The 23658-nt window shown below is 38.2% G+C and overlaps 2 protein-coding genes across 4 annotated transcripts; both read right to left on the bottom strand.

Moving 5' to 3' along the window:
• Positions 1–992: 992 nt before the first annotated feature.
• LOC126795262 (disease resistance protein RPV1-like) lies at positions 993–6326 on the bottom strand. Its single transcript, XM_050522102.1, is given in 5 exon segments — positions 993–2388; positions 2543–3985; positions 4078–4353; positions 4501–5605; positions 5696–6326. Coding segments are annotated over 5 exon segments (3348 nt in total). The 5' UTR covers positions 6202–6326; the 3' UTR covers positions 993–2370.
• A 558-nt stretch (positions 6327–6884) lies between these two features.
• LOC126795265 (uncharacterized) lies at positions 6885–11312 on the bottom strand. Of its 3 annotated transcripts, none has more exons than XR_007672255.1 (3): positions 9852–11312; positions 9297–9427; positions 6885–7418 (listed from the first exon to the last, which is right to left on the bottom strand). XR_007672255.1 is itself a non-coding variant. In XM_050522109.1 (2 exons), exon 1 carries the CDS (start codon positions 11220–11222, stop codon positions 9888–9890), a length of 1335 nt encoding a protein of 444 aa, XP_050378066.1. In that variant the 5' UTR covers positions 11223–11312; the 3' UTR covers positions 6886–7418. The 3 variants fall into 3 exon arrangements, 1 of the variants encoding a protein (XP_050378066.1); XR_007672254.1 differs by having other exon boundaries at positions 6886–7418; positions 9888–11312; XM_050522109.1 differs by lacking the exon at positions 9297–9427 and having other exon boundaries at positions 6886–7418; positions 9888–11312.
• Positions 11313–23658: the final 12346 nt, after the last annotated feature.

The following is a 23658-nucleotide window of genomic DNA, read 5'->3' on the forward strand; positions in this document are numbered from 1 at the left end:
TTATTATATTTTTCTCTGTCCTATAACCTAAAAAATCTATTTTTATCAAATATTTCCACTTAATTTATTACAGTTGACAATTGATCACTCAAAAAAAGTCTAAAATCTTATATTTTTCTCTTCTTTTGTATGTTGGATTCCCTTGTTATAGTGTTTACTAATTTAGTTTTTAGATTCATGACTTATTTATTAGATAAATTTGCTTTTTTTATTTAAATTTGTAGTTGTGAGATACAAAAAATTAAGAGATTTTATAAATAAACATAATGCGAGACATATATCATTTCTTCTTATATAGAATGAAAGATCAAAATAGAGCCGTGTAGAGATTAATTTAAAAAAAACTTCATTTTGATGAAAAATAACGACATACCTAATTTAATAATATTATATTAAAAAAATTTGCACTTCGCGCATATAAATATGACTAATTTTGCCCCCACTCATCTAAGCTTCTGATTCCGCAACTAGGTGAGCGCGCAAGCTTTGAGGGTGGAAGAGAAAGTCTAAGGGTCAGTTTTGGTGTTGGGGATGGAGTGTTTCATGTGGGAATAAAAGGAGATGGCAATTGAAATCATAGGATTTCAAAAAATCTGTTTGGCTAACTATTGAATCTTGACGATTTGATTTTAAGATTTGCATATATTTATGTAAATGCAAGAAGTAGTGTACAGTATATGATTGAGAAAAATATATGGTACAACTGTTTATACAAATCAATTTTTTTTTTCATGAGAACATTGAAAGAAAACTTAGAAAAAAGCTATACAAATTGTAGTATGTAAAAAGAGCCTTGTCGTAATTTTAAAACGCCCTACATATTTGGTACAAAAAGAAACAAAGTCTCTACATATACACAAGCACAAACTGCAATCTCTCTCATATTACAATGTTTAACATAAGCAACAATCTCTTTGTCAGTCATATGACTCATATCACTGATTCGCTACACTACGGAGCGTTTCGCACACAAGTTGCAATGGCGCTTAATCCTCCAAGAAACAGAACCCCCACAGTTTCTTGATATCCATGGCTTTAACCAGTCTCCATAGTTCCTCCACCTCTACACAACGACCACATCTTTTATCTACAGAGAGTATACAAATTTTGAAGGTAACCATATCAGCCTAGTTTAGGCTTTCTTCGACATTTTAAGTTGACCAATATCGGAAGAGAATCCCCTACGACTGTTGTTTACAAGCAACAGAATTCCTACGATTCAGAATCAAAAGTAAAAGTGGGATACTTCCATAACTCTTTCCACAGCAATCTGTTAGCTTTCTTTCTTATACGTAAATTCCTATTTCTAATAGAAAGAATAAATTAAATTTACAGGTTCGCCAAATTCCTGAAATTATATCTTCTCCGAAAAGTACAATATACATTGTTGCATATTAAAGAACCATTACTCCATTAGATAGTACCAGTGATAAAAGATCAAAATCACGCGCTCATATCTGTCGTTTTCCGGCATCGACAGCAAAACGTGGTAGCGTGCCTTGTCATTGCAGCTTTTATTTCAAGCAATTTATACGCAATAATCTTGCCCAGTTCAAATTGTTTATGAAATGTCTGCCTGCACCACGAAGTGATCCCCAAATTTCCATCACATAACCCTCTTCACCCAACCCTTGAACAAACTCGTATGCATCCACTACTCTTCCAAGCCTACCTAACATAGAAGAATGGTTGAGGCAAAGTGTCGAACAGGTTTAAGTACACTTCAGATATTAATCTGGTAAAAAAGGCGTCATTGCTACAAGAATGAAAACGTTGGCAGGTATTGTTATTCATATAAGAGCAATGCTTCTCTTGTCAAAGCTAGCCCCTGTAGGCAACTAATACAGTTGAAGATAAAGCATGTTCATATCAATGAGACTTATGAGTGCGAGTTAGAGTTAGCTAGTGAGCAAAAGCAAAACTGAGGACCATATTTTGGCTTCGTGTTTTGGAATACTGAGAGATGTGCAATGGTCTTGCTGGGTTCAATATCATGCATTCAAATTAGAAACAGTAAATTTGTTCGTGCATGATTGCAACACGCACGATCTGATCACTCTTTACTTTATGGTGAGGAAATAAATAGAAAGAACTTGCAAGTGAATAGATAACGTGCATCTACAAGTTCATTGGTGAAATCAGAAATGTAATGTTCCTTTCACTGATACAATTTTAGAATTTAGTAGTTACATGAAATCAATAGTTAATAATACGAATCAGTTTGAAACTCCAAAGATAACAAAGAAGGGAGAACTTGAAATGCAGACCTGTCTCCGAGAATTGATTCCGATATACATAATACTTAGCTGCATTAGTGATTATTACAGATTTTGGTTCTCCAGTAGTGCATCTGTATATAATTTTTTGCAGTCAGTCCTCTGCTCTGATCTGTACTTGGCCCATTTATCACCATTAACCAGCAAAAGCAGCATAATTGTTCAAAAATCAGTCATCCGTTTTGCTACAAATGTCAGTAATTATCATGAAATTCTCACAAAAGGGTATCGTTTCAACAAACGCATTCGGGAGAATAGTGAATTACCTGAGAAACTTCATCATCAGAAAGTTTACTGGTGAGGTTCTCCGCACGGATTAGCTTCATACAAACGTCTTCCTTGAGTGGCGTTACCAGGTGCACCCCGCAGCTTTTTAAGAACACCTTACAGGAATGGTCTTGATGAATAGTGACTCGACAAGTAAAAGGTGGCACTGGAAGCGTAGAATCAACTCGCCACATGTCAAGGAATGGAACATACTGCACCCACGCATGATTCCAATCCGTAGAATAAAGGAACCGTAAGGGGAGATGCCACACACACACTTCATTGATGTGAATATATACCATAAAACAGTGCAAATCGTACTCATGCGGATCAACAACAACACAGAGAGCCAATCCAGTGTTGTCCCATTTGAAATTTGGGAGTGCTTCAATCCAGAATTGAAACAGTCGATGCCCCTTGAAATCCATTTGGCAGCTGAACCACTTTGGAATCTCGCTTCTTGGAACTGGAAATTTAATTGTGAAAGGGGATAGCTGAGAAGATAGGAGTAGAGAGAAGAGATCTGCAAGCACCTCATCATCTTCCACACTGCCAACCAAGTTTCGCCACAGTCTCCAGCAATCAGCCAAGTCCATTATTTTAATCATTTGTGATTCTTTACGCTCCGCAATGTTTGACAACAGTGATATTCTCTCCAATGATACGCAACCCCTCACATCCAACATTTCAACACCTGATGGAAGCTCTGGAATTTCTACGAGTCTCCTGCAGTCGCTCAAATAAAGCGACGTCAAATTGATTAATTTCTTGATGATGCGTTCGGAAAGAAAAACAATGGGGCATCCTGATAAGTTAAGTGAACATAAAGTGGATGGAAGACCAAGGGATGCCATGATATCGAAATCAGCTGAATTGCATTTTCCCACAGTGAAACTACGCAGCCGAGGAGGCGCCAAATTGCCTGGATCTGGCGAGAAATCATGGTCGTGATTTAAAACTTCCGAGTATACCACTTCCAGTTTTGGGCACCAGGTCAAATTAAATTCACGTAACTTTTGCAATGGAATGCTGCGAGGTAGATCTATGAGGTTTCCACATCTGTACCTCAAGGTTTCAAGGTTGATTAGATTCCGAATGGATGAAGGCAATGCTTTGATTCCAGTGTAGTATAGTTCGAACTCTGTTATGTATTTCATTTCTCCCACTATTTCTGGGAATCTCTCCAGCCTATAGCAAAATTGAAGATTAATGTCTTGAAGAGATCTCCAGTTGACCTTGTCTGGTAGCTTTACAAGGTTATGGCAGCTGTAAAGATCCAGCTTAATAAGCTTTTCAAGGGATCCGACCGAAGAGTGAACCTCCACTAAACTTGTACACTTGCTTAGATTCAGGAACTCTAAGTTTGGGCATCCAGAAACGTCGGGGATCTGTTTAAGGAATTTGTTTTTCTTCAAATTTAGGGATGTCAGATTTGGCATACTCTGTCACACCAAAGAAAAGACAAAGTGAATGGTAAATTGATAAGGTCTGAAGATTCTAATACACGGATACTGCTGAAAATAGAGATGTATACCTTGAATCCTTTTCCAAAACGTGAGATGTGGCTGCCACGCAGGTTAAGTTCGACCATTTTCTTCATATTGAAATTGGAGGGCAGAGATTGTAAGGGACATTCTGGCCAATCAAGTAACCGCAGTTGAGTCGGGTAATACTTAACCTTTCCGACAAACCGGCCATTGACGTTTATAAAGATTTTAAGTCTTTCCATCATTTTGAAGCATTTAGGATTCAAGTGTATCTCCTTGGCTGTAGGCATCTTTACAATTATGCCTTCAATGTTACTTGTTCCCTAAGGAAAAAACAATAGTATTAGCAGAACAATGACTGTACATAAATAAAGTGCAAGTGTTCTGAAAATTTACCTTCTTTTTTCCTTCAAAATCCAATTGTATTATATGTAGATTGGTTATTAAGATAGAGAGAACTGCAAACTTACTGTGTCCTCAGTTAGAACTTGGAGAACATCTCTGTGATCTCACAATCTGCTGCGGCGAACAGGCTCTTTAGGGGATTCTTCATGAACTATTTCTTTTCCCATCTCTTCTAGCAAATCGTGCATGCAAATTTGATGATATTCAGTAGTTAAGAGGGCCTTTTGCCCAAGAAATTCAATACTAGATGCAGAGTTAGTGTAACCACAGCCATCCAATATTCTTATCAGATCATTCTTGTTTTTATATTTGAAGAAGCATGCAATGTCAAGAAATATTTGTCTTTCTTGTTCTTCCAGGGAACTGTAACTGATTCTGAGAATCTTTTGAATCCCTTGAAGAGTGCTTCTTCTGTACACATTTAATGAACCTTGCCACTGATCTATAGATGTGCCACGTAGATGTGAACCCAAAACTTCTAGCGCTAATGGAAGACCTTGAGCATATGAAACAATATTTTTCACTGCAAGCTCTTCATCGTTATCCATATTCAAATATGCTATTGAGGCATTTTCACAGAACAGCTTACGAGCTTCATCATCCTTTAGTTCCCGGGCCTTGTATATCTGACTAACTCTATGAGCAGTCAACAGACGCATATCTCTTGTTGTAATGATAACTCTGCTGCCATGACCAAACCAATCAGTTCTCCCGGCTAATTTCTTTAACTGGTTCAAACTATCCACATCGTCAACAACTAAAAGAATTCTTTTGTGTTTCAACCTTTCTGACAAAGTTGTAATTCCTTCATCAACATTGGTTATCTTCATTCCTTTCTGACCCACAATGCTATAGAGAAGAGTATTTTGTAAGTTGAGTAAACCTCCATGTTGCTCTGAACCTGCTCTTACATCTCCCAAAAAGCAGCTATCATCAAACTTATGGGCAGTTTCATTGTAAACAGCTTTAGCAATTGTTGTCTTGCCTATTCCACCGATTCCCCATATCCCTACCATGCGCACACTATTTCCCCCAACATCTAACATTTCAAGCACAAGTTTTACCGGAAAGTCTAGCCCAACTTGGCACCTTGGCATAGCCAAATAGGTAGGTTCTCTTACTTTTTGAGAAATTTCTTCGACAATTGTCTCAATAAATTTAGATTCATACCTGCGGTTATTAAAATCGAATAAACTTTTAATGTAAAAGACATTAGAAGTTTGTTAGATCAGAATTAGTAAAATTAAATGCATGACATACCCTGTAGAGTAATGCCATCCAGACAAATTTGCTGCATCTGTTAGAGCTGCTCTCCATCTTGACACCTTGTCCATGTCATCTTCAAATCTGCGTTCATGCTTTGCCAGTGCCTCGCCAAACGTACCTCTTTGGTGTCTTACGTGCGATGGATCCACTTTGTAAAAGATTGGCCGGACCATTTGGTTCTTAGATTGTCTGCATTCAAGGATATGAACCAGTTCATCCAGACACCACTTTGAGGATGCATAGTTTTCCGAAAACACGATGAGACAGAGCTTTGATCCTTCCATGGCTTGGAGAAGTGATTGTGAAATTTCTTCGCCTCTTGTAAGCTCGTCATCTATGAAGGTGTTGATCCCTCTGTTAACCAAGTGCTTGTGCAAATGACCTGTGAAACCGTAGCGAGTATCTTCGCCTCTAAAACTCAGAAACACATCATGTGTGTATGAGCGAGTGAAAGTAGGAACACAAGAGAATGAGGAAGAAGCCCTCAACTGGATGGCCATTAGATCTGAGTTGTTGGTTTCGGGTGAAATGAAGAAGGGTCAGAAGAGGAGGAGGGTTTCAATAGGTGTACTGATCACTGTTTTTGCTGTGAGCTTCGATCTAGGAAACTCTCACCGAAAGTGAAGTCAAGTCATCACCGAAAGCTAATAAGGAGTAAAGTAAAGTCATGACTGAAAGCTCTTGGTGCTCACAAAGAATCGAGTCAAGTCATCACCTTTCTTTTCTTTTTTTCATTTCATCATCAAGGATATTAATTAAAGTATTAATCATACCTTAATTCTTCTTTGCGCATGTAATTGGCAGATGCAATAGGCAGTCGGCAGCAACTACGTAGATGAAATATGTCATACAAAATACTACAAAATATGTCATACTAACAAGCAGGTGACGGAAAATTAAGGAAATTAATTTGTTAGAAGGGAAGTCGTCAAATTAAGCCCTGAAACATATAAAAACAAGTTCTGGGTTACGTTGAGAAACTGAGCAGAAGAGTTGAGGCACGGTGAAGAAGCTCCCAGCAATCTTAAACAAGAAATCCTAGCTCACACTGATCAAGGAAATACTGCACAACACCTTGGGTTAAATCTTGACAATCGATTTCGACAAGCAGAGAAACAAAATGGTTTGAGGTCATACTGCACCCCCATAAGTATTGCCATTAAATCAGCTTGTCTAGCTGAACCTGCTACTGAACAGAAAGAAAAAAAATAAAAAGTAGGGAGGAAGACTATCAAGCAGTATTACATCAGTCTCACGCTCCCCATCTGGAGCTAATGTGCTACGAAATTTACAAGTTGCAGCAATTCGAAAGAGAAATGATTTGCTACAAAATACATGTGACATGAGATGTTACATAGATTCAACTAGGATACATGCCCCTGCAACACATAATTACACCAAACAGAGAGCAAAATTTTTGGTGTCATATGTGGCATTGCTTGTAGAAAATGGATGCAAACACATTCTCACAATATTGGGGCTCTCGGAACCTCACGTCTCTCTAAACCACTTGCAATGTAATAACCGAAAAGTAGAAAACAGTCCTAGAACTTATGGTTCAAGACTTCAAGTTGCCAATTATCTGGAAACCGGTTCAAATCAGGCTAACTTTACTCTTCCGTATGTAAATTGTTTCTGTCCATCTTGATTTGCCGTAACGAGTCTGAGGAACTCAGTCCCTGACCGGATAAGCCTGGAAGAATCAGCACAGACTGCTCTGTAAAAAATCAAAAATCAAATATCAGTTTCCTTGTAATGCGACAGGATGATCAGGAGCTAACATCCACAAAGGTGAGAAACTAAGCTTATGCCTACTGCAAATACATTTGCACTGGCTTAGCATTAATGTAATGACAGTAAACATAATCATCGTCCACTATGGGAGAACACTGTAGGGTAGTCATAAAATATAAGACTACTATGCCTAAAGTCTCAACTGATGAAAAATAAGAGACTTGAAGCTTGAGTCAACACGGTTTGACTACGTAGAAACACCATCATATTAATTTAAGAAGCTAAAAAGTTCCTCTAAAAAAGCTATAAAGTATGAGGTGCAGCACCCTCTTTGTGGAAGAAAAATGGAACCATGAAAAATGGAAACATGAAAATTCGAAAAAAAGCATTCATGTAAACATAAGAAACTGAAGATATATTAGACTAACACCAATACAGCAACTATGGTCTAGCGGTGTGTCACTATTATCTCCTTCTCTTACGTTCTATCAGAGGCATTTCTCACCCTTTGCTTCACAATTTTCCGATTGGTGAATAGTTTCCAATCGAAAAAAATCCTTCCTAGCAGCTGCACTGTACCTTCAATACTTCATTCATTTCCCAGAATATCTATTTCATAGACTACAAGGAGGCACTCCAACATTTGCAGCATATAGTCAACCTCGCTCCCACAGACCAATGTGCTTATGTTTGTCATCTAACAAATTACATTCAATTACCAAACTTTTCCAACAGACCTAAAAGCTTGCTGACTCTCAAAACTCTTACAGGATGTCACTCCACTCCCACAGACCAATGTGCTTGTGTTTATCATCTAACATATTACCTTCAATTACTAAACTTTTCTAACAGGCCAATTAGCTTGCTGCGTTCAAAACTCTTACAGGATGTCACTGACTCTCATGCTAAAGAATACGTAATAGCGCTTTTATGCAAACTCAAGAGACCATGATTTAGCACTTTCATGCTTACTCAAGGAAACCATGAATTGGTGCATCCATACTAACTCAAGAACCCATGACATCCCATATTTCAACAATTTTTATTTCTTTTGATTAAATGGGGGCCAAATACCCAGCAAAACAAAACAAACAGAAACTACCTATTAGGTATGAACCTAAACCGAGGAGTTTCACACAAGTCATCCAACAGTAAGTTTATAACTTGTGGAGGAGGCTGCATCATGAAATGCATTACAATCTCAGTATCCAACCCAATCGTGGACGACACATCAACAACCTTGTTTACTTCTGTAGATATGCTTGATTTCACATCTTTGAAATTGTCTTTGGAGAGTTTGTTTTGATTAAATGGGAGCTTATATTAACAAGTGTGTATATATAGCCTACAAGTCAAAATATCAATGAACACATATGTATTAAAGAACCACAATCCCGATACAGGCAAGAGCTAAGGATGTCAGGGGACAGCACTTTAACTATGTCAGTTGTCCAAGTATGTAGGATCTGAATCATATCAGGCTATATGTAACATAAATGAGAACTAAAGTTAGAAGATTAGGAGTTTCTTATGCTTATACTTCTCAAGCATGACATTGCTCAGTTGTAATGCACTCAACTTTTTGAGGAACAAACTTCACTCATTCTAAACTCTAGGTAAAAGTACAATAAGTAAAATTTAACAATGTCAATTGATGTGCAAGTTCTAACTCAAGGAGGGAACTAGCAGAGATGAAACACAAAACAAACTCTGTCTTTCTCTCCAAGAAGCAAATCAATGACATCATACTTATAAATTGTGAAATTCAACAATGACAATTGATGTGCAAGTCCTAACTCAAGGATGGAACCAACAGAGATGGGATACAAAACTAACTCTCTCTCCAAGAAGCAAATCATACCTATTTCATGGCGGCAGTATTTGAATACACACGCCGACAGATGTTGGTTTTTCGGCACACAAAAGTCCTATTTCTCTCAATCCAGAGCGTAGTAATGCATGAAATAAGCACCTATGTCTTCAGCAGTCTCACTGTCATTAGCACAACCACATCCATTTTGAAGACTAGGCATGTGTGTGATCCTAAATCTTTCCTTTTATCAACTAAATTGAGGGTTAAGGCCTTCCTGCCAGACTCGCATTACTCTATTCAGCCTTTACAGATCCTTACAGACTAACATCAAGGAATTGCATGTTTTCCAAGGAAAGGATGGATACTAAACTACATTCAAACAAATTGAAAACTGTACAAGCTAAATAAGAAGTTAGAGAGTTTCTCAGTTTAATGATTCCCTAGTATTACTGTTGTAATGCAGTCAATAAGAATTCAAAAACAAAGCTTATATGCGACCAATTCTAGGTAACACAATAAACAATACATGGTAGCATCTTCAAACGAGATGTATTTAACTTTGTGTCAGAGGACTGACCAATAAATGTTGATAAGAATACTCACTATCTTGTACATCAAAGTCCAGAAAGCAAAGCTAACCTATTCAATGTTAGCACTCCCCAAAGCAGAATCCCTGCGAACAGGGCGCGCCGGCTTGTTAACATAAGAGGAGTTCCACTCCCCTCCATCGGCAGCATAGTAATCCATGGGATAGTCCCCCACAAGTTCTTCACCACTCCCATTGCCATTACCGCAAGCACATGAACCCGTATCACTCTTCTTATCCCTCTCCCACCAACCAGGAACCAACCCGAGCGCAATGTCAGTCTCGAAAGGATTCAAAAGCGGCTTCGTAAACGCGTCCCCCCAATCAATCGACAAACGAGGACACGCAATCTGTATCCAAGCATCCACGGAGTCCTCAAACAAAGCAATCCTCGCCGGACTAATCTCCGACATCAACACCACAGTATAATGAAACCCTTTGTCCCTCATTTTCTTCTCCAATCTCTGTAGAATCCTCGGATTCCCTTGCCTTCCCAACGTTCCGAGCACAATGCCCCAATTCGAAGCCTCCTTGGCTCTCAACACCGCATTCTTCCTCGACTCCCTCATCCCCTTGTGATCATATTCCTCCAGAAACAGCTTCCCCATGTAAGGATCGTATCGAAACGCCTTCACTCCCGGATTTGCTATCATGAAAGCTTCTAGATGAAACCGACCGTCGGCCACGAACACCAGCACAGAGTCGCGGTCATCGCCACCGTGGTTTCGCGACATTTTCGGGGCGGTGCAGCCCAAAACCTCGCCGGCGGACAGCGGCTTCGACTGTGGGACTAACACCTTGAATCCCCGGGCCTCCAGCTCCGGTTTGGCGGCGCGGATCGCCGAGGCGAACTGGATTGTTCCGGCGAGGATTAGGGTTTGGGGGATGGGGTTCTGGAGGTTGAGATGGACGGTCTGGATCAAGCGGCCGACGTCGATCGAGATTTCGACGAAGACGTAGAGGCAGGGGATGGAGGTGACGTGGAGGGGGACGAGGCAGCTGTGGCCGAAGTGGATGAGGAGGTCGGCGTTGAGGGCTTTGGCGGCGAGGTCGTCGACGCAGCACGCGCCGTAAGTCGCGTCGCCGAGGACGAAGCACTGGGAGGCGCCGCCGAAGGTGGAGAGGATGTCGGAGAGGACGAGGGAGTACATGAGGAGGCCCTCCGGGAGCTGGAGGGCGACGCGCGTGGCGTGCGTGGAACGGACGCGCCAGACGCATTTGTGGACCTCGAAGTGGTAGTTGGAAGGGAGGAGGCTTATGGCGGCGTTGAGGGCTGGGTCGTGGAGTATGGAGTCCGGGATTTGGCTCCGGATGAACCGCTTCGGCGCTTGCGGCTTTCGACGCTCGGAGTCGCCGAGGAGTGTGAGGCTGGGTGTTTGGGCCTCCATCAGGCGGCGAGGTTGGTCGTCGGAAAACTGGGTTTCTTGGTTGAGCTTTGAGCAGCTGACTGAAGGTTTAAGCGTATTTTCATTTGATATTTGAGGTTTTACATTTGCGGTATAATTACAAATAAGCCCAATTTTATTAAAAAATAAATTTTGTTTGACTCATTTGACACTTCCGCTATCCCGTTTAGGGTTTGTAATATTTAGGTAAGAACAAACGAAATTATAAGATAATAGTGATGAACAACCAAGTTGCTTAAAACCAATGAATCTCACTACTTGCAAGTGTAGACACATGAAATTTAATGAAATAAATTATCTTTATTAAATGATTAAATCGACTAGAGCCCGACAAAATTACACACGTAGCTCAAAAGTCAAAAAAATTAGTGCTGATCCGAATAAAACTCGTGTCAGCAGATAAATGGATGATCGTAATCGAATCTAGGTGATTCCGACTTAAATCGTAAAATTGAATGTCATTGACGATTCGAAATAGTAATCGGATATTTTATTAAATTAATAAGTTTCCTTAACGGTTGTAATTAAATCAATTATTTTCTACTTAATTTAGTTATGAGAATAACTAATTTTAAATTAATCAGGAAATATATATTGATTTAATTATACAATTAAATATATATTATTATTTTAGTGTCATTTAAATATTCTATAAAATAGAAGTCTTGACACTATAAATACCCCCTTCAACATGAATAGAATGGGACTTGAGAAGAAGAGAGAAAATCACTTAAGTAAGATCACTATCGAGAAATTCCAAAATCTCTCAAGTCTATGAAGAATCATCAAGCTACCAAATCGCTCGTTCTTCATCAAATCTAAATCCAAACTCAAGTCCACGAGGAACCATCAAGCTACCAAATCGCTCGTTCTTCATCAAATCCAAATCCAAACTCAAGTCCACGAATAATCATCAAGCTACCAAATCGCTCGTTCTTCATCAAATCCAAATCCAAACTCAAATTCTCAAGATCAAGTGCATGTCTCCCTTGAGTCACGTTACATACGGAGATAAAATCATAGGAGTTCACAAAGATTGTAACCTCGTGCTTGATTATCAATAAATTACATTTTATTTGTAGACGTGTATGCACTTTTATTTGTTTTCAGATTCTCGTTCTACAAATTGGCACGCCTAGTGGGACATTTTTGGCCTCTCATCTCTTTCTCCGAAGAAATCCTCAAATTCGTTTGTGCGATGGCTTCTAAGAACAACCAAGCCGTTCCATCGACGAAATCCAAGTCCACAACTGCGAGGTTAAGCGAAGAGGCCGAGCCGGTCAAGAAATCCAAACAAACATTGTTTTTGTCAAGAAGAAGAACGGACAAATCCGCGTTTGTGTAGATTTTCGTGACTTAAATGAGGCGTGACCAAAAGATGATTTCCCTCTGCTAAATCATAGAGCTCATGGTGGATGCGACGACCGGGCATGAGGCTTTGTCATTCATGGACGAATCCTCAGGTTACAATCAGATAAGGATGGCCTTAGAGGATAAAGAACTCACTGCATTTCGAACTCCCAAAGAAATTTATTGCTATCAGGTCATGTCATTTGGGTTAAGAAATGCCGGTGGTATTTGCCTTAGAAAAGTTTTGAAGCTATCTCTTGGGGTCTAAAGTCATTATCCACACAGATCATTCCGCACTCAAGTATTAATTTTTTAAGAGTGATTTCAAGCCAAGACTTTTGAGGTGGATCTTACTTCTTCAAGAGTTTGACATTGAAATTGTTGACAAGCCCGACAAGGTTAACCTGGTAGCAGATCATGTCTCTCGACTTACTCATCAAAGTGAAGATAATGGGGGTGCCTTTGAATGAATCATTTCCGGATAAGAGGTTCTTTTCCATTGTTGAGAAGAAGCTACCATGGTTTGCACATTTGGTTAACTTCTTGGCAAGTGGGGGGAAATGCTTTCCTAAGACCTTTGATTTCCATGCAAAGAGGAGACTCATTAAAGAAGTAAGACACTACTTTTGGGATGATCCATACTTATTCAAGCAATGCAAGGATCAATTGGTGAGGAGATGCATACCGGAGGGAGAGATACAAAGTGTCTTATCTTTTTGCCATGATCAAGCATGTGGCGGTCACCATGGAGGAAAGAAAACGGCCTAAAAAGTGCTTAATTCTGGGTTTTGGTGGCCTTCATTATTTAAAGATAAACATTCTTATGAGAGCTTTTGTGATCATTGTCAAAGGGTAGACAATATTTCATTAAGAGACCAAATGTTTTTGAACTATATGCTTAAAGTGGAGATATTTGATGTATGGAGCATAGACTTTATGGGACCATTCCTAAGTTCATATGGCTATCTCTATATCCTTGTGGGAGTTGATTATGTAAACAAATGGGTTGAGGCCGTGGACACCAATGTAAATGACCACAAGGTCGTGCTCAAGTTTCTTAAATAGCACATCTTCACAAGATTTGGCACACCTAGAGCAATAATTAGTCATGGAGGCTCCAATTTTATGAACAAGCCATTTGTGGCCTTATTGAAGAAGTATGGGGTTAAACACAAAATCTTGACACCATACCACCCCCAAACAAATGGTCAAGTTGAAATATCTAACCGGGAGATAAAGAGCATCCTTGAAAAGGTGGTGTCTACAACTAGAAAACATTGGACAATAAAGCTTGATGATGCTCTATGGGCTTACCGAACCGCATTCAAAACACCTATCGGAATGTCTCCCTATCGCCTTGTTTATGGAAAGGCTTGTCATTTGCCGGTTGAGTTGGAGCATAAGGCTTATTAGGCATTGAAGACCCTCAATTTTGACATAGAAAAGTGTGGTGAGGAGCGGAAGTTAGAGCGTTGTGAGATAGAGGAGCTTCGGATGGATGCCTATGAGAATGAAAAGATTTATAAAAGAAAACTAAGGCATTACATGACCAAAGGATCAAAACCAAGCACTTGGAGATTGGGAAACTTGTACTTCTTTTCAACTCCAAATTAAAATTGCTTCTCGGCATGCTAAGATCAAGGTGGATTGGGTCATTTGAGCTTGTTGAAGTACTTAGTCATGGGGCGGTCACATTGAAGAACTTAAGAGATGGATCTACCTTTGAGGTTAATGGTCATCGAGTAAAGCCTTACCTAGAGGATGCACAAAAAGATACTCATGCGGAGGTGAAGTAATTCGAGGACCCTCTCACCATTTGAGGAAGCATTATGGACCTTCTTAATGTCCTTACTTAAACCTGTCTTGGCGGACTCCAAGGGTTAGCACAATAAGATGGAGTTAAGGGATTGCAAGGCCCAACGGGCTTTGTGGGTTTTCACCATCAACAATTTGCACTATGGAGCTATATGAGATCTTCAAAGAGTTTGCGTTTTCTTATCATTCACTCTCATTTTTCTACACATGATTCGTTGTGTTTGTGTTTCCATATTTATAAATTATGGCATTGAGAGTTTGGATAGTCATTTCATCCTTGACCAATGAATAAAACACAAAGATTTAGCTTTTAATGAAAGGATTATCCAATGTTTAAGTGTGAGGTGACTATATTCTCTCTCTTCTTTATTAGTTAGTTGTTTTGAATGCTAGTTGTGGCCCTACTTATGCATGCTCTCCAAAAACATTGATAGGATCTTAATAGCTTCATACCACATTAAAAACTATATGATGTTTTAAGTGTGAGGTGCTTGCTATGCAATTGTGTTGGTTAGTTTGTATTGACTAACATGTGGTAATTAATAAGCATAGTTTATACCTTATATTTGTTTCACTATTGTTCACAGCACATTGAGGATAATGTGTAAATTAAGTGTGAGGTATAAGGCTAAGTAATTTCATTCCTTATAATTTTTTTTATGTTTACCTTATAAAATAAAATAAAACCATAAAAATTGAGATATTTTGAAAAATGCAAAAACAAGTTTGTTTGTGGTTTACTTGCTTGGTTCCAATAACAAAACAATCATCATATTTGGATAGATTGATTTTGAGCATGTTTAGCGGTTAAAAATCAATGCTTTGTTAATAGGAGGATTTGACATTTTGTGCTCACATGTGTTTAGAGTCATATTGTCTATGTCATTTTAAAATTCATTCATGTGTGAAAGATGATGACTATATTTGTTGAAACGATCTATACCTATGTGAGATTTTGAGCCGATGAGAGTGCATAAAAGTTTCTAATGCACTAGTTGTTTCATTGTGTGATTAATTCATTGTGCTTGCAATCTAAAACTTGCTTTAAATCTTTCGAGACTTTTATCAAGGAATGAGTTGTTATTGGGGAAGACCAAGGCATTACGTATCCACCAAGGCCAAATAGTTTTTATCCTTTAAAAATATCCATTAGTAAGCCAATTTGAGCCTATGTAGTTTTGTGTTAGCCTTTTCATTTCTATCCTCTCTAAGCCAAGTGGTAAGCAATGTGAGTCCTATTGTTATTTTGGTGCATGTAAATGAGTTTGAGATATTTCAAAGAATAAGTGTGAGGTGGGGTAGATTAGTCTTGTGTGTAGCCAAGAAAAAAAAAATGGTGACTCTAGACATGTTCACAATATCAAAAGAATCACTCAAAATCAAATATGGACTAGGTTACCGAAAATTAGTGCTAGTTAAAAACAAATTGTTGTGAAAAAAAATAGTTTAAAAAATCCAAAAAGAATGAGGAGAATAATTTAGTAGTCTAGTTGTAGTTGAGTTTGTGGAATGAGGAAGTTACAAAGCACATAGAATTGTGAAAATGTATTATGGGATCTCAACAAGAGAATTGCTTACCATGAGGCTTAGAATTTGTGATATATTTCATTTATTTCTTAAGCTCCCGCCTTAAGCCCTATACAACCAAAATAAAAGACCTTGTGATCCGAGAGAACTCATGCAATGATCATGTGAAGAAAAGATTGAAGAGCAAGCCTATGGAAAGCGTGTCCATTGAATTGCTTTTGAGTGAAAATGAGTGTATCCATGTGAGTTTGATGGTTAGGTAAATGTAGTCCCAGTTAATCGTATATGAATGACTTTAAAATGACACACATGGCCTACACATATATATACTTTCTTGAACATGACCATTTAGTTTTTATTTGAAATTTTAATTTCTAATCATGCTCAATTGATATCATGGTTCTTTATAGGAAATTGGTTGAATTCAAGATGGAAGCAAGTGATCCATTTAGTTTGGTCTGTGTTACTTTAGTTTTTGTTTGTTTGAGGACAAACAAAGTCTAAGTGTGAGGTAGTTTGTTAGGTTAATATTAACCTAATAATGTTTGTCTTATTCTTATTCTTTTACTTTATCTTTTTATATATTTATTTATTTCTTATTACGTTTCTTACTCATACTAGGAAAATGTGCAAATGATCGGAAACACGTCAAAACGAGTGGATTTAGCGCACATTCTGGATTCAGGTGAAAGTTTCAAGCCAAAAAGAGCAAATGTGGAGATTTCACAAGAAAACAAAAGTCAACGCCGGAAAATGCCGGTTAAACTCTGGCGATAAGAATGTGGTTGCCGGAAATGGTGGTGGTTAAAGTCAACAAGTCAATGAACCATATTGGTGAATCATGAATTGTGGATTTTAATTTATAATTTAAATTCAAAATAGAAGAAAACAAATGAACAAGGCAATTTTAAGAACAAGATCTACAATTTGTACTCCATGAATTGGGGATTTAAATTTAAAATAGAAAAGACAAATGAATGGGACCATTTCAAGAACAAGATCCACAATTTGTGCTTCCACATTTATCCACCATATCTAGTCATTCATCCTCTTACATCTCCACTATTCATTTGTGACCTTAAGGCATTTAAATATCCTCATTCTTCACAAATTCGTGCAATCTCCTTCACCACACTAAAACTCCATCAAAACCTCATATTTTCCATAGTTTTAACATAGTTTTCTTAGGCCAAAGTCATAGATATAAAGTTGTGCAAAGAGAAGTGTAAAGTGTCTTGGGTTTTCACCAAAAACTAAAGATTATTTACACCTTTGATCAATCACAAACTTGTTTCATAGATTTGGGTTGGAGTAAAGAGTTGTGATAGTGTAGAGGTTTTACCAAAGTCATACTCACTGCACCCTCTTCATCCTCTACTCATACTTAGAAGCACTTTCTTTCTTATTACATCTTTGTGGGTAGGGGTGTTAATCGGTGTGAATGGTTCGGTTTATAGGTGATACCGAACACCAAACCGTTCTATTTATTCGGTTTGGTTCGGTTTGATTTTCACTTTTTTTTTCAAAAACCAATTGTGTTCGGTTTGGTTCGGTTTGGTTTTTCTCTGGTTTATATCGGTTTTTCTTTCGGTTATTTTGTAAAGAAAATCGGAGTTTCTTTCCTTGTCTATCTACTTGATTCTTAACGAAATAAAAAGAACATGCGGACATATTTGCAAAATTCTATTTACAAGATATAGTTGCTTTACAAATGCATACAATTGCAAAAAACCACTAAACAACTTATACCACATTAGTAGGCATGTTATGGTTCCAATGTCTAAAATTCAAAATATTAAATTTTGACCGTTAGATGTGATCAGCATATTTAAATACGAATATGGTAAAAAATTCATCTAATGTTGATAATATTTGGGTCTCGATCGATGTGGTCAACATTAACTTAATTGCATCTAATTAAGTGAATTTGTTCTTACCCCCTCCTTCTTGACTAGTTTTGGTGCATTTTTTCATGCACACACTCTCACATATATGTGATGTAGCAGCTCGTGTAAAAGTTTCAAAAATTTTACGTTCCAGGGATAAGGCTACCCATAGGGGATAATAAGCGTAAAAAGGGTTGACCGCCTCGATCGGGACACAAACGTTATCGAAAAGATGTGATTTTTTTTACCATAATCATATTTCACAATACGTAACGCATCATGCGGACATATTTGCAAAATTCTATTTATAATATACAGTTGATTCACAAATGCATACATTTGTAAAAAGACCACTAAACAAGTTATACCACATTAGTAGACATGTTGTGGTTCCAATGTCTAAAATTCAAAATATTAAATTTTGACCGTCAGATGTGATCAACATATTTAAATAAGGATATGGTAAAAAATTCATCTAATGTTGATAATATTTGGGTCTCGATCGATGTGGTCAACATTAACTTAATTTCATCTAATTAAGTGAATTTGTTCTTACCCCCTCCTTCTTGACTAGTTTTGGTGGATTTTTTCATGCACACACTCTCACATATATGTGATGTAGCAGCTAGTGTAAAATTTTCAAAAATTTTACGTTCCAGGGATAAGACTACCCATAGGTGATAATAAGCGTAAAAAGGGTTGACCGCCTCGATCGGGACACAAACGTTATCGAAAATATGTGATTTTTTTACCATAACCATATTTTACTATACGTAACGTATCATGCGGACAGATTTGCAAAATTCTATTTATAAGATATAGTTGCTTCACAACTGCATACATTTGCAAAAAGACCACTAAACAAGTTATACCACATTAGTAGACATGTTGTGGTTCCAATATCTAAATTTCAAATTATTAAATTTCGACCGTCGGATGTGATCAGCATATATAAATACAGATATGGTAAAAAATTCACCGAATTTTGATAAAGTTTGGCTCTCGATCGATAACATATTTAATTATGTATATTAAATATATCTATAAATAATATAATTTCTTTATAATATATATATTTATTCGGTTTTTCGGTTCGGTTTCGGTTTCCAAACATCCCAAACCAAAACCACACCAAATCTTTCAGTTTGGTGCGGTTTTTTTGCGGTTTGGTGCGGTTTTTTTTTTTCTTCGGTTTTTTTCGGTTATGGTTCGGTTTTTTTTTCGGTTTTCGGTTTTCAATTAACACCCCTATTTGTGGGTAGTGAACCTTTAGAGGTACGGTTTGGTATTATTTGTACCAAACCCTTGGTAATCTCTTCTCTCTTACTCTACTTCTCTTTTGATGTATTTCATTTTCAAGGATTTGTTGTATTTAATGGGTTGTAAGTAGTTGGATTTGAGGCTAGGCTAGCCCTAGCCAAACTCATGTGCTAATTACTTTTAATTAATGTTGATGCATGTTAAATCTATGGGCTTCTACACTCAAAATGTTTACTAAATGTGTTGCTAGTTTTGTCACCTAAAAACATGTTTAGGTAATTAATGATTCGGAACTTGAACTTGACAACTTCTTGAATCTGTGAGCATCGGTAGTCTTTAGGTGGTGGTTTAGTGTTTCTTACTGGAAATATTAAGTTGCTTGAATTTCTTACCTTGAACTTAATATTTGTGCCATGAGTGTAATTACTCTAAGGGGGTGTTATGCTTGTGGTACATAACCCACTTGTATTATAAGGTAATATAATTGGGACTAAGGTTGTGTGATTTAATTTGGCTCCAAAAGATTTTGTTAAATTGCATGTTTAGTTGGTTTCTTAGTAGCTTCACCAAACACTAGGGGGAAGTTTGTCAAATATGTTTATGCATTAATATTGAGTTACATTTGTGCATGAGTAAGGCTAGGTGCAATACCTAAGTCTCTACTCCTCTTTTGATTCTATCTCTACATTTATCTTTCTTTGTTGTTTTTGTGCAAGAATTAGTTTGCTTAGCTTAATTCTAAAATCAACCAAGTCGATTCACTACCACTGGTTAATACTATCTCTATGACTCTTAGCTTCCAAAGGGCTAAGGTTGTGAACTTGTAAAAAGTTAGAATGCATGTTTTTTAGTTTTTGTTGCGGAAATCTAATTAGAGTTGAGTATCCCCCATTCCCTTGGGTACGATACTCTACATTTTCCCTTATTAAAATGTGACCTCCTATACTTTGGAGTAGGTAGTTTCACACATAAATACACATAATCATACTTAAGTGATTCAACCAACAATTCATCATGAAGCACTGAGGCATCGAGGTAGAACAATCCAACATTAAAGCCATCCAAAAAATGCCAGAGCCAAGAAATTTGTGCGAGTTTAAAAGCCTCCAAGGACCTCCAAGGACAATTTTCCTTCATCAGACGGTTCATATAGAACCTGGCGGGCCGTTGCCAACCATTCAGTCAACTCATGAAGAAAGATGTTCCATTTGTATAGGATGAAGCTTGTCGCAATGCCTTTGAGAGCATAAAGAAATACCTAGCAAATCCTCCGGTGTTGGGTGCACCTATCGCCGGGAAACCTCTTATCCTTTACATCGCGGCTCAAGAGAGATCATTTGGGGCCCTTCTTGCGCAAGAAAATGAAACCAAAAAGGAGAAAGCCGTGTACTACTTAAGTCGGACCCTCACCGGACCTGAGCTAAATTATCCGCCGATAGAGAAGATGTGTCTTGCACTCGTCTTCGTCATTCAAAAGTTGAGGCATTACATGCAAGTTTACATAAGTTCATATTATCTAAACTAGTTCTAACCGGGCGCATGACTAAGTGAGCATTACTATTAAATCAATACAACATCATATATGTTCCTGCTAAAGCAGTGAAACGACCGACCTTGGCTGACCACCTTATTCCAGCGGATTGGGAAATCTCAGATGACTTCCCGGACGAGGAAGTTTTCCTTGCAGAGGTTCTCCCTACTTGGAAGATGTTTTTCGATAGCTCATCTAAGGCAGACGGAGCAGAGGCTGGTGTTATCTTTTTCTCTCGACAAAAACATATATTGTCTTATTCTTTCACTCTTCGGAAACTGTGCTCCAACAATGTCGCATAGTACCAAGCGTTGATCATGAGATTGCAAACAGCGTTAGAAATTGAAATCCAAAGTCTCGAAGTGTATGGAAACTCGAAGTTGGTGATTGATCAACTGCTCACTAATTACGAGGTCAAGAAGGAAAATTTGGTACCTTATTTCCAACTCGCAACACAACTCTTGAAGGGTTTTGATAATGTTACACTCATACATGTGCCACAGAAAGAAAATCAAATGGCAGGCAAACTTGGCATTGTCTGGAGACAAAATTTTGGACATCCCAATTTGCCAAAGGTAGGTCGTGACAACAAAGCATTCACTCCAGTGTGCCAGTACTGTCAGTTTACACCAATGATGTTGAAGATTGGAGACATCATTTTATCGACTATTTTGAGCACAACAAACTTCTCTAAGATTCGAATGAAAGGTGGAGCATCAAACGGCGAGCACCGCATTTTCTCTACTATAAAGAAACTTTATATCAGAGGTCATTTGACGGAGTACTCCTTCGATGCTTGGGAAAAGATGAAAGAGGTTCATTCTTGAGTGTCAACGCCATGAAAGAGGTTCATTCTTGAGTGTGTAGAGCACATCAGTCAGGACCAAAGTTATATTTTCAAATAAGACGACTAGAGTATTATTGGCCCACCATGGTCAAGGATTGTATGGAGTACGCACAGAAATGCCAAGCTTGTCAGTTTCATGCCAACTTCATTCATCAACCACATGAGCTATTGCATCCGACAATTGCTTCGCACCCATTCGATGTATGGGGAATTGATGCAATCAGACCTATCACTTTGAAATCAATGGCTGGTCATATATACATTCTGGCAGCCATATATTCCTTATCAAAGTGGGCAGAGGCGATACTGCTCAAAAAATTAATAAAGAAAATGTTGTGGGCTTCATTACGAGAAGCATTATACAACACTATAGTATATCGCGATGCATCATCACAGTCAACGCCAAGTACTTCTTGAATACCTCAACAGAAAAGTTGAGCAAGAAATTCCACTTCAAGCTTCACATCTCTTCTATGTACAATGCTTCGGCAGATGGTTTGGCAGAAGCATTCAATAAAACGCTTTGTAACATTCTGAAGAAAACTGTCAGCAAGAAGCATAGGGATTGGCATGAGAAATTGGACAGCCACAAATGCTACACCTTATTGTCTCGTCTATGGTGTCGAAGTCGTGTTACCATTAGAGAAAGAAATTCCGTCATTGAGGATCGCTTTGCAAGAATGTCTCACAAATGAGGAAAATGTCAAATTGCGCCTTGAAGAGTTAGAAGCTTTGGACGAGAAGAGGCTTGATGCACAACAATACCTGAAATGCTACCAAGCTCTGATGTCACACGCCTTAAACAAAGGTGTTCGACCATGGTCATTTCAAATTGATGATTTAGTTCTTGCTGTTCGAAGACCCATCATTATGACGCATAATACTGGCCCAAAATTCAAGTCAAAGTGGGATGGTCCTTACGTCGTCAGAGAAGTATACACCCACGGTTTGAGGATCGGTCTCATTAACGGCAAGTTCTTGAAGAAGTACCATGCTTGAAAACGTCAAAGTATGCTCAAAGTCTGCACGAGCCTAAACTGCACAAGACAAAAAAAAAGAACAAAAAAAAAAACAAAAATGCTCCAAGTCTACACGAGCCTAAACTGCATAAAACATGAAAAAACAAAACAAAACAAAAACGTTTCACGCCTGCATGAGCTTAAACTGCACAAGGCACAAAAAAACAAAAAAACCTTTGAACTACGTGATGACTTGATTCCTTCTTTAGAAAGATACGTAGGCAATTTGAGAATAACAATATTAAGTTCAGTCACATCAAAATAAAAATAAGGGTTTGTCTACCAATCATAGAGCAAATTCTTATTTCACTGCTTAAGTCCACTGCAAGACGGGAGTTGAACTGCCATAGAATGGGGCTTTAAAAGCGAATGGTTAGGTAAGCAAGGGATATACGGCTAAGGTGGTGCCATCATGTTGCTCATCTTTAACATCGTTGAGGATAGTGATTGTCTCGTCCGTGAAACTCCTGAAAGCCGTCATGCAGAATGTGATGCGTAAAGCCTAAAACACTTTTATTGAGTGATGTCAAGTCTATGAAATGAGAGCAGTCAAGCGATTAGGTCGTTTACGTTCTTGAAACTCCTGAAAGCCGCCATGCTGAATGTGATGCATAAATCCTAAAACACTTTTATTGAGTGATGTCAAGTCAAGTCTATGAATTGAGAGCATTCAAGCGATTAGGTCGTTTACGTTCTTGAAACTCTTGAAAGCCACCGTGGTGAATATGATGTGTAAAGTCTAAAACGCTTTTATTGAGTGTTGTCAATTCTATGAAATGAGAGCAGTTAAGCAATTAGGTCGTTTACATTATTCAAATCTACCAGAAATCAACGCGTTTTGAAAGCAGTCAAATGGCTAGATCGACCGCGACTCAAATTGTTGTCAATATCCTAAAAAAAAAGGATCACATACCCGAACCGGAGCCGATCAGGAGCCAAGCCGAACTGGAGCCGAGCCTTTAGAAAGACATCATGACAGCATGTTTGCTAAACATGCTAAAGAATCCGTAATTTAAGCAAAAAAAAAAAACCAGGTCAACTAGTCAATACATAATCCCCCCTTCTCTCTCTCTCTCTCCCTCTCTCTTCTCCTCTTCCCAGCCGCACAAACAGGAATCATCAAAGTAAATGGTACCATCTTCATCCACTTCTCTACTGCCTGGCGGTCTGATCAAGGAATCAT

This window comes from Argentina anserina, chromosome 5 (assembly GCF_933775445.1).
Source record: "Argentina anserina chromosome 5, drPotAnse1.1, whole genome shotgun sequence".
NCBI lineage: Eukaryota > Viridiplantae > Streptophyta > Magnoliopsida > Rosales > Rosaceae > Argentina > Argentina anserina.

Excerpts from the sequence above, each read along its gene's own strand:
- LOC126795265 (XM_050522109.1), bottom strand. The coding sequence starts at position 11,222 with ATGGAGGCCCAAACACCCAGCCTCACACTCCTCGGCGACTCCGAGCGT.